This window comes from Macrobrachium rosenbergii, chromosome 14 (assembly GCF_040412425.1).
Source record: "Macrobrachium rosenbergii isolate ZJJX-2024 chromosome 14, ASM4041242v1, whole genome shotgun sequence".
Classification (NCBI taxonomy): domain Eukaryota; kingdom Metazoa; phylum Arthropoda; class Malacostraca; order Decapoda; family Palaemonidae; genus Macrobrachium; species Macrobrachium rosenbergii.
Window position 1 is genome coordinate 40,118,665 of NC_089754.1, and position 21,106 is coordinate 40,139,770.

General features: G+C 39.5%; 2 protein-coding genes across 4 annotated transcripts in view; one reads left to right on the plus strand and one right to left on the minus strand.

The window, feature by feature from the left end:
• The window catches only part of LOC136845986 (protein lifeguard 1-like), a 35,568-nt gene extending 31,129 nt beyond the window's left edge, over window positions 1-4,439 (plus strand). For all 3 annotated transcript variants that reach the window (XM_067116557.1, XM_067116555.1, XM_067116556.1), the window contains one exon: window positions 2,847-4,439. In XM_067116557.1, the coding sequence (XP_066972658.1) occupies window positions 2,847-3,140 (294 nt within the window). In that variant the 3' untranslated portion in view covers window positions 3,141-4,439. The remainder of the gene's footprint in view (window positions 1-2,846) is intronic.
• Window positions 1,854-21,106, minus strand: part of LOC136845985 (uncharacterized) — a 20,525-nt gene continuing 1,272 nt past the window's right edge. The window contains exon 2 of the mRNA XM_067116554.1: window positions 1,854-9,084. Coding sequence (XP_066972655.1) covers window positions 5,401-7,293 — 1,893 coding nt within the window. The 5' untranslated portion in view covers window positions 7,294-9,084 and the 3' untranslated portion in view covers window positions 1,854-5,400. The remainder of the gene's footprint in view (window positions 9,085-21,106) is intronic.

The following is a 21,106-nucleotide window of genomic DNA, read 5'->3' on the forward strand; positions in this document are numbered from 1 at the left end:
GCTGAGTTTTGGCCCAAATATAGATCTTGTGAGAAGGGGTTAAATATTTGCTGCCGGAAAGATATAATCTCCCCCTTGCTGAAAACCCTAAGACCCATCATGACAGCTTGAAACGAGCTGTCGCGTCCTTAAAACTTGCTGCCAAGAGCACACTGCTAATTTCGCACGTATCTGGTGACCAAGCAAATCTGTCTCGTTTTTTGCAAGGACTATGCTTATGACAGGTGGAATGGGCCGTACCCACTGGCAAAAAGCTAACCGAGCAATTTGCTGCGGAACACTTGGGCTGAGGGTCCTGCATAATGGTGGCCCTGTAATGAAAGAACCAAGTTGTTATTAGAAACTATTTAGTATAAATTTTTCGTTTTAAATGTACTTTTTTAAAACCCTGTGCCATTAGCATATTACATCTTACATATTAGTTTGATTAATAGTGTGTAAATGTAGTACTTTTTATAAAATATCCAAGTTAACTCAAACCATTCTAGGTTTAGGTTGACTCTGACAGCATATAGGGCTGCATTGCTTAAACTGTTAGTCCTTTAGCAAAGGCTATGTGAAATTTTAATTCTAAATTGTCATGCCATATGGACTAATCTTCTATAAACTAATTTGTTTAATATCTAACACAAGCTACTGTTACATATGGCTTAGGTTAATCCTTCTAGTATAATCTACGCTAGTCTAAGCATAGCTATCTTAAAGGATTCTCGCTTAACCTATTCGAAGCTGTTTCTGTTTCTAGGTTTAATTAAAAACCTAAGGATATATGCTACACAAAAATTAATCCTCTTATAATCTGGTTTTTTGTTTTATGTGGCCGAGACTACCTTTTTATCTGATACTCAGGCTTGCTGTTTCTAAATTAACAGTAGGAACATTCCCTTAATAAGGGATTTCTACTTAATCTAGTTAGGCTATTGCCTGTTCTAGGTTTGTATCACCTGTAAGGGTATAGGCTTCGTAAAACCTTACCAACATTATTGATCCTAGAATACTGTTTATATGTACTCTTAGACTTCCCTTACTGATGTTATTAGTCCTAGAATACTGTTTATATGTACTCCTAGGCTTATTTTTATTTCTTAGCCTAGTATACGGTATTAGCTAATGATTTTTATAATCACACTTAAATCTACAGGCTATATGAAACTAGCAACTTGCTAATAAGTAAACACACAGTTAGGCTACTATTTTTGTCTAGCTCAGGCTGAATTGGGTGTGTATGCATGAGTTTTCAAGGCACTGCTTAGGGGGCATGCTGCTGGTGTGACTTTTGATATCAGAGGTGGGCTTTATCCTTACTCATCCCTGCAAGAGATTTATCAGTGGTATGACTGCTGTAGGTTGACAATGGGACAATTGCCAGTTCTTTCAGCAATTTTTCTAGATGAGTTCCAGTTCTGCAGTGGGCATGATGGAATTCAAAAGAGGCATGAATAAATTATATTCATTCATCCAATGACCCCTGTCATTGGAGGAACGAGATCATTGGTGCTGGATCTCGACATTAGACCCAGTGAAACTGCTGGTAGCCTATGAAGTACTGGGTTCCCAGCCTCTGATAAAAATGCTGAATTTTTATAGTTTTCCTGGGAAATTTTGCCTCTGCACTGTTGGACATACATTGGAAGTGATGGCCTCCCTTCAAAGTTGCTTCCAGAGAAGTACAACATCTGAAACAAAGAACTAGACCGTGTTTATATCCAGCTAAAAATTTGGAGTGTGAAGACTTCATCTTGTGAAAGTTATTCAAAGAAGTAAAGAAAATTGTCCTTCCAGAGTATGCAGTGCCTTGGGACCCATGTTTTTTACATTAAGTTTCATGGTCAGGGAAAATAACGCTCAAGAAATTATGTTGTGTATCTGAAAATTTATTATATTAGCAGGTATTCAAAAAAGCATGCAAAATAAATCTCCAATCATATTCAAAGAGAAATCCTCCCATAATATTGGTATCAATTAAAAACAATAAGAACAAAAGGAAAAACAAGAAAAATTTGATAAGATAAAAAAAACCTGCACTCACTTCTATGAGTATGTTTTCCTGTAGCAGGCTCCATATGACCTGGTGACAGTCTGAGTGATACTCTTATGTCACTGTCAGGGGATGTGAGGTATGGGCTCTTGAAAGTTACCAGTTACTGTTTTGTAAACTCATGTCTCAAATGCCCTGAAAAATTTACCAGAATTTTCCAGAGCAACTGTACACAGTGTACATAGCAGCACATATGACATGCTTACAACATAACTATACAGTATACTGTATGTACTGGACAAAACAAAATGATACCCGTAGAGAAAGGAAATAACTGCGGAGTCTAACAAACAAGTATATCAAGCTTGGGGAGAAACATGTCGTTCCATTTTTTAAAACAAATTCAGTTACCATGGGTCTTATTCTGATACTGCTATGGAAACGTACTTCTGATCAAGAGTATTGAAGTTTCCCCAAGCTTGTGGTTCCTCAACTTCATTCAAAAACTATGTTGTTTGCATCAAGTAACTAGTGGTTCACACGCAGTTTCTAAAAGATTGGCAACAAAGACATTAATAAAATATGTTCTACATTACAAATAATTTTCGCCATTGATACTGTTTAGCATTTTCCTGTGGTACTCCACCTTATTATTTTGTCAGAATTTCTGTATGCACAATTTTTGAAATGGCAAATAATGAAAACTATATCTTTTTCTTTCAGCAACTTTTCTTGCTTCAGCAAGCCTGCTAATATTTCAGTACAGGTAATACTTTATAAGAATGTAAGTACAGGGCAATATTCCAATACATTTCTTATCCACTTCAAAGCACATTAAATTAACTGCTAACTTTTCTCTGTATTTCAGTCAAAGTATGACTTCACTATGAAAGGAGGATTACTGATGGCTCTACTCCTTAGCCTTATAATGTTTGGTATACTTGCTGGAATCTTCCAGAGCTACATCGCACAGATGGCTTATGCATCACTGGGGGCTCTTCTCTTTAGTGCGTACATTGTTTTTGATACGCAACTCATTCTTGGAGGAAAACACAGAATAGCCCTTTCACCTGAGGAATATGTCTTTGCTGCTCTCAATTTGTACTTGGACATTGTAAACCTATTCCTGTATATATTAGCTTTAGTGGGATCACGTAACTAACCAAAAATATTCATATTTCTAACAGGTAAAGGTTATTTTTTCCATACTGCACTAACAACAAGCCATATTACTGTGTTTTGAAACAGAAAGCACTAAAATCATATCCATCACTTTTATACCATATGATGAAATATATCAGCAAAGAGATAAACACTCAACGAACCAAATAAATCACTTTTACAAACCAAATGGGAGATAATACTACACAAGATATGCAACCCCCTAAAATCATAAAACAAAACATAATAGTTAACTAACTTCTTGTAGTCACAAAAAAAGAAAACAAAAGATTTGAGTCTTCACAGCAGACACAGCAAAATATAAACCAGTATGTATTGATTTCAGGTGACTAGTGTTTGTGATCCAGGGGTAACAAGTATCTGTGGTATACTTTGGAATACAGTACTATATAGGGGATCTAACCATAAAAATCTAATACTAATTCAGAGTTCTCCTTTGCACTGATTTTTTATGCATTATCATTCTTAATCTTTGAGCTCCGTGCAATACAGCACCTCAATAGCCATTTTCATATGCACCACTCACCATGAAAAGGGTAGTCGAAGTTGGGAAGAAATGATGAGCTAACTGTAGAAACATGAAAGCAAAACATACAGATCACTCAGTTATTCTTAAATGAATTGAACATTTAATTGAATGAACTTAATCCTTTCTCTACTGTTATTAAGATTAAAGTGTACTCGGTACTATGCTAGCTCATCTGTATACTTGCAACTTTTACAATATTCTACGTTTTAATGTCTTATATTTCATGATGTGTTAGAATGCTGTTTGATTTTTTCCCCAAATTATTCATAATCACATTGCAATTTCTGTTCATAGGGATAAATAGTAAAGAGTTGTAATGGATATAGTGTACTACTGTTATTTCTGTGGAAAGCCATCTACTGTATGCATTAGCTCCTCGACTTGTCAACTACATTAGTATGATTTTACAAAGCAATGCATTTTGTATATAATTCTGTTTTAAATGACAAGTGTTGAGTTCAGTTTAGTGTATGCTAGAAATTATAATAATGATGCTTGCAAAGCAGTTCATTCAAAATGGACACTACAAATCCTTGAAGAATCCATTATTGAATTTGTCTTTTCTTTGACACAGATGAATCCATTTCTTTTGGAGTTCCTCCTTTTTAAGAAACTTATGAAAAGTAAGATCAATCTTTTGATTCACAATGGGGTTAAATCTATATAGTGCACATATAATCGGCATACAGTAATTCTATAAAGATGATATCCAAAATAAATGTGAATACCAAATATAAAATCTTGAATGCATGTACACCTCTTCTTTCTGCTATATTTCCTTGACCTAAATGGCAGGTAAGTAGCCTGCCCGTTTGCATAGTGACGTCATTCGTGAACTCATTCGCATTTTGGATCAACTGTGAACAGACCTCCTCTTAAACATGACCAGGACAATTACTTCTGTACTACACTACAAAATTCACACAGAATAAAAAAAGAAACCTGAAAGGAGTATCTTAATTTAGAACTATACTCATACTGTATACACTATACAAGAACCTACTAATGTCAAGCACTAATATGAAAGCTATAACCAGAAACAAAAATGTAAAGGACAAAAACGTAAGGCTGTTGGCCATATACCAGTATCAACGATGAATGCTGCAGGGCAAAAAGCCTTGTGTCCAATCAAAAACCAAGATGTAGAGAGACACCAAGCAAAAATCGTGAGCACCCCCACATGATCAACCCAGTTTACGAACTTTATAAAAAGCATATCTGAAGATTCTGGACTTGAGAACAAGGACTAGCTAAAAAGGAAGCTGCTGGAGCAAAAACACATTCTTTCTAGAACACATATTTTAATTATACATTTTTTAACAATTTCAGCTACTATTTTATTCAGTTCTCTAACCAAACACATAACCATTTATTCTGGAGAACTAGACATTGGAACTTGACAGTTTTTGCTCAAGAATTCTCAATGTCTTCTGGAACTGGCTGGGCATATGAAGAATTCATAAAAAAAAATAAATATATTCATATAGATATTATATGTGCATGGCAAAACAGTAATTTCTTCAAGTGATACTGTAAATAATTCATACAAAAATATATTTTCATATACAGTAGATACTGTACAATATATATGCAATTGCAAAACAAGTTATTGCATCAAGAGATTATAAAAATGAGCTACAAAATTCAACAATCTCTAACACAGCACTTTGTACAACAACACCTATCAATTTTATATCTCCAACCTTCATATTTACTTTACTCTCTTCCTTTTCTTATATTTTTCTTCATCTGGTTCAAATACAAAAAATATAGGGAGATGGCACTCAACACATGTATATTTCAGGGTAAAGTCATTTACTTTCATGATGAATCTTGAGGGACATATAGCAAAATAACACTCAGGACATTCCTCTGGACAGCTAAAATGTTTTCCTGTGATTGATATTTTCAGATACCTTTTGTCCTTAGGAAAATCCCAGTCTCTAACAGCTAAACAGGGCCCACCTCTCTTTCTTGTAACCCTAACAAATTCAGCTTTATCTCTTTCAAAATCTTTTACAGTTTCATTTTTCTTACAAATCAATTCCAATGAACGACTGTCTTGGAAACTCAGCAAATCTGCTTTTCTTCTATTTTCTATTGCAGAATCTGTGGGATGTGTATTAGCGTTACTTACTGAATAAATTTTTCTTGACATCTTCTGTGACAAGATGTACTGATCACATTCATGTAAAGCTGAATTCCAAGGACAGCATTTTCTCAAGATTGCAAGTTTTCCAACATAATCTTGTAATTCACTGTACAAATCATTGTCGCATACAGGGATGTTTCTATCATACTTACAAAAGTTTTTGATTATTAAATCCTTCTTCAGGTGATAAAGTATATACTCAATAACATCACTGCACCAAACTGTAAAATCATGTTTTCCTTGCTGTTTGTTTCCTCTACAAAATGAATTTCTATAAAAACATGTTTTCATCATACTACAACCAGCTACTTCTAAGTCACAGTTCTTGCATTTAAGATGACCAAATAAAAGATGCATACTCAACATTTTTTCAACACTGACGACTGAAGCACAAACGTGACACACAACATCTATATATTTGTTAGCATTTCTTATACATTCATAAGTAACTAATACTTCATCTGTATCAAAACCAGTGATGCTACTGACCTCTTGTTCATACGAGACTTCTTCATTTTCAATCACGTCCTTTGTACTGGCCTTTAACTGCAGGATATTATTATCTACATGTGGTTTCATTATTGAAATATTCTTTTCACTATTACTTGAGCAAGCATTACTTAAAGAAAGGGATACACAGTCTGATTCAGATGGTGTCTCTCCTGATTTTAAAGATTTATTTTCCTTTACATCTTGCCCATCTCTCCTGTCAACAGGATGGGTGGACAGTGTAGTTCTCCATTGCTGAAATTTTCCAGCAATATCTAAGGATACTAACTCTGTACTTTCTTTACTAGCTTGTGTAATCTGCTGGGTAGGTTTTAGTAACAAAGGGACACATTTCAAATGATTTTGTGGGTCCTGAGAAGGCATACTGCAAGAGAACTTATTCTTGGGTAAAGCTGCCTGTACATTATTTTGTTCTGGAATATTCTGGAACATTAGACTATTATCTGAAGAAGCAACACCAGGTAAAATTACCTGTGGATTACTTGGAGATAAGCCATCATGAAATAGTAAACCGCAAGGCTTATTCTTGGGCAAAGGTGCCTGCATGTTACTTTCTTTTGTAATAGTCCGAGGTACTTTCATACTGCAAGTAAACTTATACCTGGGTGAAGAAGCCAGTGTATTATTTTGTAGTAGAACATTCTGGGATGCTGTACTGTTTTCAGAAAAAGCCACATCAGGTAAACTTACATGTGTAGTACTTTGAACTAGACCATCATGCAATGACACACTACGAGGCTTATTCTTAGGTAAAGGTACCTGCTTGGCACTTTCTTCTACACTAGCCTGAGGTACCTTCATCTTGCAAGAAAATTTTAATGTAGATGAAGCTGCCTTTGTGTTATTTTGTTCTAGCGCTTTACTAGCTTGTGTAATCTGCCGGGTAGTTTTTCCAATCACCAGGACATATTTTGGCTGATTTTGTGGGTCCTGAGAAGGCATACTGCAAGAAAAATTATTGTTTGGTAAAGCTGCCAGTATATTACTTTGCACTAGAACATTCTGGAATGTTGTACTATTATCAAAAAAACCACACCAGGTATAATTATACGTGTATTACTTTGAACTAGATCATCATGCATTGGAAAACTACAAGGCTTATTCTTGGTTAAAGGTGCCTTCATGTCATTTTCTGCTGCACTAGTCTGAGGTACCATCATTTTGCAAGAGAATTTATCTCTACGTGGAGCTGCCTGTGTACTAACTTGTTCAAGCTTTTTACTACCTTGTGTAATCTGCTGGCCACAGTTCAATTGGTTTTGCACAGTGCAAGAAGAAATATTATTTGGTACAGCTACCAGTATATTATTTTGTACTGGAACATTCTGGGACATAGTACTATTGTCAGAAAAAGCCACACTAGGTAAAATTACCTGTGTATTACTTTGAACTAGACCATTCTGCAATGGTGAACAACATGGCTTATTTTTGGTTATAACTGCCTGCATTTGACTTTCTTTTGTAATAGTCTGACGTACTGTCATACTGCAAAATACCTTATTCTTGGGTAACGCTGCCTGTGTATTACTTTGTTCTTCAACAGACTGAGCTGCTGGTGTATTGCATGAAAACCTTTCCATAGGTAAGGCTACCTGTGAATTATTTTGCAACATAGTAGTCTGGGATGTTTGACTGTTGTTAGAACATCTCAGACCAGGTAAAATTAACTGTGTATCACTATGAATTACACCATCATGTAACGCTTTTGAACTGGAGGTCAATTTCACAACACAAATCTGCTTCCAGTTTACTCGGCAATGAACCAGAACATGTTGACACGCCATATCCTCACCCTGCCAATTCCACCATCACTCTTATCTTTCCACTGTTTCTTACTGGAATTATTGAATGATGTAGCAAAATTGCTTGATTTTCCTCAATGTTCTGAATTACAGGCACTAGTTCAGTTCCACGGCTTACAGACACCATTCCACTCTCACTTATAAGTTTTCTCAGTTTAGCTACACTGTCAGGGGGCAATGAAGAAATGTTTGACTTATTTGGTCTGTCCATAATGTTGCGAAGAAAAGGTCACACTTGGCATCTGTTGCAAATTACTTGTGGTACGAACACTTGCAGAAGTCCCAGCATCACTGATAATATTCTGTTTTTTAGCTTTCAACTTCCATATTTGTTCAACTGATTTTATTGCGGACTCAATTTGCTCCATTATTTTCTATCAAGCTAACACGGGACATCATACTTTTTGCTGCAGCTACTCTGTATTAAAGCATCACTTCCAATAAACATAGCATAGACAAATACCATTTCGTTGTACATCTGATCTTGTAATTAGTTCTTTCAAGAGAAGCCTGATGGTGACAAACTTCTAATTTTTTTATCCAATCAATCTCACAAAGGATTCAATCCATACAATCATCAAATGTAACATTTACGGGAAACACTCCACGTGAGCTCCAATTCTTGAAGTTGGTTTTGGGTTCAAAACACCAGTCAAGGTCTGTGGAACAATCAAGCTGATTGCCAGTAATATTAGCTACTTTCATGTCTATGCAACATGGATTTGTTTTATAACTAAAAATGTAATCAAGACATTACCAATAATTGCACGTGGCTCCTGATCCACATCACAAGGCAAGAAGTATGGGTGAGTCACATTTCACCAAGGTTGAATATGCAAGCTGCGTATTAGTGCCAGTTCTTTTTGAGGAGAATGTCTGGTCACTTGACAGGGGGCAGGCTTCCATCCTTTCTTGGGCTGTACATTGCACCCTACAGAAAATAGTTTCACTTAGTTTCTATTTTTTTTTAAACAAAAACAAGATATACAGCAATGATATACATAATGGAATCAATTCATTCATACAATCTAGTATCAATACAGGCACATCATGCTCTTTGAACATTTCAAATTGGAATAATAAACCTACTTCAAATAACTATTTCACTCATCTTTGTAACATAGTTTATACAAGTATCATTGCTGTTGTTGCTACTACTACTACCACCAGTACTTGTTTCTATTGTCTTACTAAGCTATTACTATTACAGAATAACTAGAATGTAGCAGCATTACTACTCAAAATAATTAGCCAGTATTGGGAAAAAAGACATAAACTCTACCTTATATATTTTAAGGCAAATGTTGCGATAACAAAGAAAGATGAAACAACACAAATACGTAAAATTAACAGGTTATGGGCTCAGAATATAAGGGGGCTGGATTAACTACTTGAGGTTTCTATGTAGGTACGTAGAGCAGCTCTGAAACAGAATTTCTCATTTATATTACATTTCATCCTTGAATAAGCTTTATGCACTGACCAACAAGTATAAGATACAAAGAGCATAAGACCTGTATAAACTAATGGCTGAGTTCTTTCTCTCTCGTTTGACAGAAACAAGATCCCCTTCTCTGATTTCTACTTGGGCATGGCAGTCTTGTGGGCTTCTTCTGTAATGGCGGGTAAAAATACAAGTGGGGATAAGTGGATGTCCACTAGCTCAAAGGGGAGAGAACAAAAAAGAACATAGATGAAATGTGATAATGAGCTTTTAGTGTATGGTACCATTGTTCTTTTATGCAATATTTGAAAGATTCAACTTCATCCATCATTTCTGTCTAATACTTCATCCCTTTGTGCATACTCTGTCCTGATTATGTAAGTCTTCTATTTATTTGGAGTCCCTTCTCTATCAATATATGATGCATTCTATTTAGCAAGAATTACATATTTTGTGGGGCTCTGCTGATTAAGACAGCATATTCTAAGTCAGTCCAATTTTTATAATTACTCCAGCCTAAACCCTTTCTATCTGCAACCACTTTTTTTATAATAAAATCTGGGAAGGGCAAATAGCAAAGGTGAAATAAATTTCCTCGTTGCATCCCACAATTTACTGTAAATTTGCTTGAAAAGACCTCATCAACAACTCTGCATTCATTTCATTCATGGATAATTTCCATTAGCTTTATATATTTCATCGGAATGATATAGTGGCTAGTAAGTACGTATACGAGACAATTTAGTTTCAGCTTCAAATATCTCTGCAAGTGATTCCATCATAACCTAGTAATTTCAATCTCCTTAAATTTCTTTTATTATTTACTCCTTTTCAAGAACTGAAATCATTCACAAAAGCATTCAAGCGTTCAGCAGTTCTTATACATACAGTATATCAATCAAAGTATCCCCCCCTCATCCCTTCTTCATAACAATAAATTTTGTGCCTTGCACTGTCTTTCTTCTTCTGATGTTATTATTGACCCATCCCTCCTTTTGACAATTTGTTTTTCTTTCTTCTCTTCACCACTGAATCTTAATAATTTTGTGAGCTGCACTAACACCATTGCCAAAGGTAAGTGTGTTGCAGGAACCTCTGAATGGAGTGGTATGAAGATAACTGTGGAAAAAGTGAGGTTATGTTGACTAACAAGCAGGGAAGGGATAGGCTATTTATAGAGGCTAGAAGAGGCCTAGGTTTAAAACAGAATTTTATGTATTTAGGATACACTTTAAGCCACAAAGGAGGCTGAAAGCAGGACATGAGCACCTTGGGGAAATGGATGGAGGTGGCAAGGTGTGTGTGTGTGAGATAAATGAATGCCAAAAAAACTGAAAAGATCTACTGTACTGCAATCGGACCAGTGATGACATATAGTTTGGAAACATTACTCCAAATTGAAGCTACCACGGACCTGATGCTGGAAAACCAATCAACTTTGGTGAGGTCATGGTTGGGTTGGCTAAGTCAAAGCAGATACATCATGGCAGCCAATAACTTCAAACAGAAGCTCTAATACCTGTCACATTAACTGAATATATGTTATTCTCAATATATGTAGACCTCATCTCCTGGCATGGAAAGAAGCTGTCACATGCAACCTATCCTTCCAACTTGGAAACCATTACAATCAAATGTATTATTAGAATATGCCAGACAAACTTCATAAAAGGTCCACACTTACTTGTCCAGCCTTTACAAATGACATAGGCATCCTCCAGACCTGAACATACAAGGTCCATGTTCATTATTTCAGCATTTACAAATGACAGGTATCTTCCAAAAGCAAAAATACTAGATCCATGTTTATTTTTCCCGCCTTGACAATTTACACAGGTATCCCCCAAAACTAAACATACAAGGCCGAAGTTTATTTGTCCAGCCTATACAAATGACACAGGTATCCTCCAAAACCAAATGTAGAAGGTCCATGTTTATTTGTCTTGCCTTTACAGATGACACAGGTATCCTCCAAACCCAACCATAAAACGTCCATGTTTGTTTTCCCATTACAAATAATACAGGTATCCTCCAAAACCAAACATAGTAGATCCATGTTTATTTGTCATTGCCTTTACAAACACAGATATCCTCCAACACCAAACATAAAACATCCATGTTTATTTGTTTTCCCATTACAAATAATACAGATATCCTCCAAAACCAAACATATAGATCCATGTTTATTTGTCATTGCCTTTACAAATGACACAGATATCCTCCAAAACCAAACGTACAATGCCCATTTCTATTTGTCTAGCCTTTACAAATAATACAGGTATCCTCCAAAACCAAACACAGAAGGCCAATATTTATTTGTCCAGCGTTTACAAATGACACAGGTATCCTCCAAAGCCAACCACAAAATGTCCATGTCTATTTGTCTAGCCTTTACAACTAACACAGTTATCCTTCAAAACCACACAGAAGGTCCATATTTATTCGTCCAGCATTTACAAATGACACAGGTATCCTCCAAAACCAAACTTAGAAGAACCATGTTTATTTGCCGCAACTTTACAAATATGACAGATATCCTCCAAAACCAAACATAGAAGGTCTATGTTTATTTTTCCAGCCTTTACAAATGACAAAAGTATCATCAAAAACCAAACACGGAAGATCCATATTTATTTGCCTTGCCTTTACACATGACACAGGTATCCTCCAAAACCAAACATAGAAGGTCTTTGTTTATTTTTTCCAGCCTTTACAAATGACACAAGTATCCTCTAAAACTAAATACAGAAGGTCCATATTTGTTTGTCCAGCCTTTACAAATTACACTGATACCCTCCAAAACCAAACAAAGAAGGACCATATATATTTCTCCAGCCCTTACAAATGACACTGGTATCCTCTAAAACCAATCATAGAAGATCCATGCTTATTTGTTTTGCCTTTACAAATGACACGGGTATCTTCCAAAAACCAACATAAAAGATCCATCTTTATATGATACCAGTATCCTCCACAAGCAAACACTGAAGTTCAATGTTTATTTGTCTTGCCTTTACATATGAAACACGTGTCCTCCAAAACCAAACATAGAAGATCCATGTTCATTTGTCTTGCCTTTACAAATGACACATGTGTCCTCCAAAACCAAACATAGAAGATCCATGTTCATTTGTCTTGCCTTTACAAATGACAAAGGTATCCCCCAAAACCAAACTCACAAGAATAATCTGATTCCTCTACAATGAATATAATACATTTCTTCAGTCAACAAAGCCAGGACCATGTTCAAAGAAAGAGGTCTGTTCATGCTCATGTGGGCAGAGCTACAACCACATCAAGAGGTGAATGGGTAGGAAAAGCCTCAAAAGCATGTAAACCAAAAGATTTTAATCTTATTTTGGCTTTACCCAATATTTATGAAAAACTAGTAGCTAACAGTATGGTAACATATATGGCTTAATGACTAACAATGCAGAGATGTGATAAGCAAATGGAATATAGCTTGACTGTTTATAAAGGTACCCCAGTAATAGGGCAATTTATTATTTATTTTACTCGCATAACATTTCATTTTAATATAAAGATATGTTTAAGAAACAATCAGTACTGTATTATAAAAGTACAACTCCTAATGCGGGTAGATTACTATAACATGACCAACTGCAAAACGTAAATAGTTGGGCATTGCAACTACTTACGTACATGGTTCATACAAATATAAGAAAACCCCGTTCTATTAATTCATCTTGTCAGCTTGTACTGGCCAGGTATTGTAAATAGATTATAAAAAAAAATAAAAAATAGATTATAAAAAAAAATAAAAAAGGGGAAATTTTATATTTTCATCCCATGATCCAGAGTTCTAATCCAGTTACTATCTTTTAAGTCTGACAACAGAAAGATCTCCTAAACCACTTTGGTGATGTTAGTTAGCTTTATAAGAAATCTTCTGAAATGTCTGCACATAGCCTATATGAGCTGTGATCAAAAAGGAGCTAAAATATGCGGAATGAGGCCACTTGGCACAGATTAACCTTGACCACCACTGTGCACACTTAACTTTTTAGCGTCCTAGCTCACTTCTGCTCTTTACAGCATGCTTGGCAGGAACATACATACAGTACTGTAGTATGTGGTTGTTGCACTGACTATGATGGAGAAAACTGAGCAGAGAATCTACATCAAATTTTGCCAAAGCCTTGGCAATACCTGCACAGAGACATATGCAAGATTGCAAAAAGTTTATGGAGAGAAGTGTACGAAAGATTCAGACGTTTTCAAGATGGCTGACAAAATGTTGAAAGTGGTGAACGTTTTGGGAGACCTGCAACCAGCAGAACTGAGAAAAACATTGTTTTATTTGACCACAAGGGAATTGTTCATCATGGGTATGCTCCACCTGGTCAGACAGTAAACAAGGAGTACTACTGCGACGTGTTGAGGCATTTGTGGGATGGTATTCATTGGAAAAGGCCAGAATTGCATGCAACTGGTGAGGCAACCATACCATGACAATGCACTTGCCCATTCAGCGTAGCTTGTGCAGCAGTTTTTGGTCAAGCACAGCATTCCCCAGGTCCAACAGCCACCATATTCCCCAGATCTCGCCCCTTAAAACTCTTCCCTCTTTCCAAAAATCAAATCACACTTGAAAAGAAGATTTCAGATGTCGAGGAGATCCAAGTGAATGCGACAAGGCAGCTGCTGATTATCCCAAAAAAACCAGTTCCAAGAATACTTCCATCAATGGAAACAGCACTAGATACAGTGTGTGCCTTTCCAAGGGGACTACTTCGAATGAAATTAAATGCTAAAATGGTACGTGTTGTATTTTTCTTTTTATAGCACCAGTACTGATACTTTATGATCACACCTCATAATTATTTAAATACATATACCTTGTAATTATTTGAAATAGAAATAACTAAGTATTGCATTACATTTACTCTATCTTTGTACACCATTCAAAATGTAAAGAGAAAATCATAACATCTGATCATTTGCAACATTTCAGTATCAATGGTGAGAGTAAACATATTAAATATCAAGTAGGAACTATTTGTTTTATTGTAATATATTTAATATGAACTGATTTATTATGAGCAATTAAAACTTTAACTGAACAGAATACCATTACATTTACTCTTTCCTTGTTTACCATCTAAAATTCAAAGATGAAAATTATGGATCTATCATTTGTAATTTTGACTATAAATGATAATAACAAACATAGTCACTATGAAAAGTAAAATCTCATCATACTGTATAATATATAATTAACAACAAACTGATTCACTATGAATGCACAAGTCATCTTGGTATCTGATTTAAAGTAATTCATACTGAATATTGCTTGCACAAGCAGTTAATTCAAAATGGATGCTACCAATCCTTAAAGAATAGGTTTTAGAATTTGTCGTTTCTTTAACAAAGATGAATAAATTTTTTTTCGATATCATTTTTAGGAAACTTTTGAAAAGTAAGATCATCCTTTGACTTGAATTGGACCGACATCCGTACAATCAGCAATGCATTTGCACCTCTCCTTTCTGCCACTTCCTTGACCTAAATGACAGGTAAATAGCCTGTCCGTTTGCTTAGTGATGTCATGCTTGAACTCCATCACATTTTGTATCGACTGTGAACAGACCTCCTCTTCTTAACCTTTGACCAGGAAAATGACTACTTTATTACAAAATTCACACAGAATCACAAAAACTTGAAAGAATTAATTTAACTTAGTTATACTCACATACCCAAGCACCTACTACAATCACCACCCTTCTTACGAACATTCAGAGATACAAATAGACAGGGTTACAAGTTATAATTGTGTTTGAAGGAGGTTGGGTCAAGTAGAACTCTTCTCGATGCCTCGGCTATCAGGTCAGGCAAGAGGCGAAGTCTCCAGCATTTGTCTGTAACTCAGGGTGAGCAATGCTTGAGGACTCCTAACGAAACAGACAAATACAGAGGGAAAAATGTAGATATCAAGTTTCCCTGAAAGACAGCATGCCTTGCCGTAGCAGCCCCTGAGTCTGGTATGAAGGAGCAAGAAAAAAACTACGGACTTGTGCAGGGAGGCAACAGAAAGACGGTAGGAATTTCTCAGTCGAGCAGTCTCTTCATGAATCCTTGAGTGAGCAGCATGTTCCCTTCGATCACTCAAACCCGAGGCCAAGCTTGCCTGCCAATACATCCCCACTGGGGATGCATCTGGCTAATTGGGATGTCAAGTGCGCTATAGAACACTCGAGTACCTGCAAATGTCGACAGATGAAACAGGAGGAAAAAACGATTCCCTCTTGTTTGTCGACAAATGCCACTATTGTGGTTTGTTGTTCAACAGACCACTGAGTGTCGCAAAATTCATCCTGAATTCTTGGAAGGCCAGAAGGCTGCCTTGAGCCCAGGATGGTGATGAGAAGGTACTAATCGTCTCGGTCCCACACCTTCAAGCCAATCTTACTGTGCGCCTATTACTTGATCGGTGAATCCGTAGGTAGACACACGATGTGAGGGGAATATGCAAGCATATTCCAAGGTTCCTTCAATCAAGCATTAGTCTAATTCCTTCCTCATACTTTGAAGAGGAAAGAAGGGTAGAGGAATGGAAGCAGACTTCCATTCTCCGCCATGGGGAAGCTTCTGCAAGATGACAGGATACCGAGACAATTAGCTCTAGACAGGCTGGCATTTTCCGAATCGGGAGCACGGGAGAGGAAGCAGGATGAAAAGAATTGCCGAGACCTAAGGGAAATAGATACTTCTCCTGAAGGAATCCATTTCCAGGTCTTGGCAATGTCGCTGCTAGCTCCAGAGACTTGATAAGTATCATTTCATCCAGGAATCTGCAGTAGGAGAACTTCTTCCCGGTCGATACTTCTTTCTCTCTTCCCTTCTTCCCTCCTCCCTTATGGGAAAGAGGATGGAAAGCGACACAGTTATGCGCTCTTTCCTAGAAGGATACGAGAGGGCTATGTTCCACAATCTTCTATCGAAGCCTGGGACTTCTTAGGAGTTGAGGGGGGGCTGGCTTGTACTCAAGGTCGAGTCGAGATGACTAAGACCCCAAGGTCTTGGCCATTGTTCAGGGGACAAGGCAGTGCCCTGGTACGAACCTTGATTACCGAGGTATCTAGCAAATCTCTACAAGAGAAAGGCAGAACCAAGTAAAGTTCATTCCTAAGGGTTGAGCCAACTTGGGACCTATGAAACCAGAGATCCGAATTGGAAAAAAGTCCTTCTTAGCACCAGAATTGACCACAGAACTGCAGTCGGCCAGACCCTCCGAGGCAAGAAGAATTCGTATTCTGTCAAGGCAGGGGAGAAGCTTGGTGTCTCGACCTGAATGAACTCCTTCTCCGAAGAAAAGAGTTCATCTGGTCGAGAACGCTCTCGGAAGCAAGGACCGCGGCGGCCCCTGACACTCTCGACCCCTCGGGAACTGCAAGGGTTGCGAGTGATGAAGATTTTTCACTGGGGGAGTCGCGGTCCTGTCCTGGGGATCCTTGGGCCGACGAATTGGCGCGAAGTTCTCTGAAAAACGAGGGCGATCGCAACTTGAAGAGGAAGACACTTGCTGCTTCCGAAGCGTGAAATTCCTGTACCCTCCCCTTGGAGGGAGCCTTGACAGATCCCATGAAACCCTCCTCGGCTACCTGGTCTTACTACGAGATAATCAGGGGACCGACACCCAAAGCACGCCAGGAAGCTGAACTCCGAAGACCTCTCTCTGCCCATCTCACGCCTCTCGGAATAACTGAGAGGAAAAGAGAACAGGTGAGGAGAAAGAGTACCCCTACCTGTCCTGCCAATAAGACCAGCAGGGGAGGTGGACAGTGAGCGATAATCAACCGAAGGAGATTACTGCTACATGGGGAAGAGCAAAAAGTTCACTCGAACAGAGCTGAGAACCCTATTTGGAAAAAACCGAGTGGGGCTGAGCCGAGCTGAGCCGATCATGCGGATGCGATCCAGACTGGGTGGTATGCAGTGGACTGGAGGCAGGCGGGGCGAGCTGAACCGAGCTGAGCCAGTCTCACAAGCGCGACCAAGGGCTGGGCGGGGCGAGCAAGCTGAGCCAGTCTTGTAAGTACGACCAGGGGCCGAGCCAAGCCGAGCCGATCGCGCGAACACAATCGGAAATGGACAGGGCAGAACTCGTCCGCTGTGAACTACTGCTAGTTTCCCAAACTCTGAACTCCTTCGAGGCTGAGGCCTCTCAAGAAGAGGGTTCAAAGGGGAATTCTGTGTCTGCTATCCTGCATGCTCGAACCCCACGGTTCAAGACACAAGTATGAAACCCGGCCGAGCAACCGAAGCAGCTGGCGGGCAGTATCGAGACACCTGGCATCTCGGCACCCTGACACATGGGTGTCTCGGCACTTTCTCTCGTCCTGTGCCTCTCGTCAGGAGAGCTCTCGTGATTCATAGAATTTGAGCTACCCACGAGACTCCCAAAAATCAGGAGCGGCTGCTTTAAGTTTCCTAAGAGATCGAAAGAGCCAGGCACAGAACCAGTCTTAGATGCAAACTTCCAAGACTGGCAAAGAGGGCGCTGCCTCTCGAGGCGGCACTCTCGTGGCCCCCAAAACACCAGACCCCACAGGAAAATGCGAATCGGTTCCCACCCGAGGGCAGGAAGAGCCAACGAGAGAAACTTGTCTCCCGAAGGGAATCTCTTCCCTGCTTCTTCAGGTGTTCCAACCAACAGGATCGAGACACCAGGCTGGGAACCCGAATGAGCACTGGCAAGCACTCGAGGAGCGCTTGTGGTGCTGGCAGGAAGAGCTGAGACACCTGGGTGCCTCGGCCCTTTCTCTCGCACTGCTCCTGAACTGGGCCGAGGAAATACTCTCCAGACCAGATTGGGATACTCGATATTCCATAAAATCTCGAGCATTCGGAGCGGCTCGTGAACGAGCGCCCGAAGCAGCCCCCGTCTTAGAGGCAGAACGTCTAGGACTGGGAATGGGATCACAAACTGAGGTCTGCACGCCTCCTAACCCGAAGGTCGGGAAGAGCCAATGAGAGACCCACTACCTCCTCGGAAGGCGGCAGTCCCTAGACGTCCAAGGGCATCAAGGGGAAGAAGCAGCCTTCCTCTCCTTCGGCCGACGGAGGTCTGTCCGATTCCCGGGACTCCCTTGGACCTTGGGAGAGGAAGGGAAGAGGCAGCAGAAGACGAAATCGAAGAGAGGATGAAGAAGACGGTGGCTACTTCCACAGGGCAACTTCCTTCACCCCCACTCCGACATCTTCTACAGGACGGTTGACATGAAACATGGTAACCTCCAGGGCAGTCAGGCAGGAACAGAACGGAAGTGGCCCAGGACACGACCACCAGGAGAAGCAGCAGGCATGATCAGGACAGCTGATGCAGGAGCTGTGGCAGCGGTTCGGAAGGCAGGAGCTACTGCAACGGCCAGGAACGTCACTTTCCACAGGGCGACTTCCTCCACCTTCACACTGACATCTTCTACAGGATGGCGGACATCATAACTTCCAGGGCAGCTGGAAGGAACACAATGGAAGCGGCCCCCTGTCCGCACTGGTGTCTGAATCACTGGATGACAGAATACACAACTGTATGAACGCCTTTCCAATGGCCACCACCAAGCCCTGGGTTCGATCAACAGGCTCGGTTGAGGGGGCAACTATCTGGGGGCAAACCCCACCGACCTCCCTTGGACTTCCGGTTTGCTTCCTCCCAGGTTTGGGGGAGTCTAACATTGACTTCTGTCTAAGAGCATTAGTGAGACGAGTAGTCACCTCCTCCACTTGCACTGCACTTGCACCACAAGTAATTGCACTTACCTGATCCATAAGGGCCTTAACCAAAGACCCCATTTGGACAACAGTATTAACAAGCAGACCAAACTTTTGGTCAATTCTAGCTTCTAGGCTGGTGATGGCATCGGGTTCGGAAGAATGGGAACCAGGTAACGGAGTTTGAGGAAAAGTCGGGGGGGCTGGTGATCGGGGAGAACACAGGTAGAGGTGTAGAAGGCACAGGCTGAGAAGCAACATCTGATTTCGGTAGAAACCTGACTAGCTAAACCTTTGGCCTCAGCTCTAGCAGCTGCCTTTCTCTGTCTGTCTCTTTGGAGTCTATCTAGATGTGCTTCCAAAACATTCCATTTACCCTGATCCCAGTCTTTGCATTCGTCACATTTAAGTTCAAACTAGCAAATTTGCCCGCTATAATGTAACACAAAGTGTGTGAGTCACACTTAGCAGAAGTAAGTCTAGTATTATAGACTTTGCTGCAATACCTAATACTAGACACACTAGAATCTGACATACTAAGTCACAAGTCTGAATAAACTAGCTAAGCTAATATATAGCATGCTGCCCACACGAATGAATACTTCACCAAAGGCGAAAGATACAACCATCCGGCGAAATTCAAATCAGAGCTGCTCAACTAACCGTGTATAGTTGCTGACCAGCAGAAATGAATTGGGTTCTTCAGCACTATTGTACCTATTCTTCCCCAGCAGTGGGAGGGGTTTAGTTATCTACACTAAAACAACAGCGCGTTACAGCAAATTTCAAATTTAGAACTGCCGTGGTTAAGTGAACCTAATAGCTATGTAGTTACCTGGCAAGTTACTTATATAAAACTTCTTGTGTTAGGTTGTCTAAGACACTGAGCATTCCTCATGTTCAAAATAAGTGGGGTGACCTGGGGTACCAAGCCAGTAGCTGAGACCTGTGTCAGCCCCACCTGCAGCATGTGTAACACCTGGTGGACTGACACTGTTCACCTCCATGAGCTAGTAAAGGTGCTAACTCAAAATCCTACAAGTATTTTTTGCAAAAGGTCTTCGAAACTCCTTTCTTATTCCTATGGGAAGAAGATGGAGAAAGTGAGAAGAGAATGGAAGAGCTCACAAAAAGGAAAAAGGAATGCACTTTTGCTCCCTGCCATTGTCCCTAGCCCATGTCTTACCCTCTTCGGAGGATGAGTCATGGTTGCTGCAGCACCTTCCACAGGAAGGGCACCCACTACTGGAGGCTCGTAAGTCTTTAATTCCTATCAGTTGCAGCATCAGCAGACAGTAAAAGTAGGTGCACTGATCTCCCACCTCCGAATTTTAACCTGCTCTTGGACTGGAGAGCAGTGTACTTGAGGAAAAAGTGGGAAGGTGGTGAGTTAACTCTTCTACCCTACCTCTCTCCTGAGGCCTTCTCATAACAACACAAAATCTACCCTGCAATGTAGGGCATGAAGTGCCATTACACTCGTTCAAGCCATTCACATCTCTGCTAATAACACCATTTCCTCAGTGTAAACAAGTCAAAATAAAAACACTTAGCAACTGTGTAGCAAGATTCCCACCCTGGAAGACTGCTGAAGAAAAAGAGCTCAATGACGGCGGTTGAGTGACATATTCCCCCCCTTTCACCTCTCTTATACATCAGTTAACTACATTGTCACTAAGTTTCAATGACCAATTTCCACTAAAACTTAGGAATACTCTTACATGGTTTGTATTTCTGTAAGAACAACTACCCTTTCTAACCTTAATCTAACTTAGGG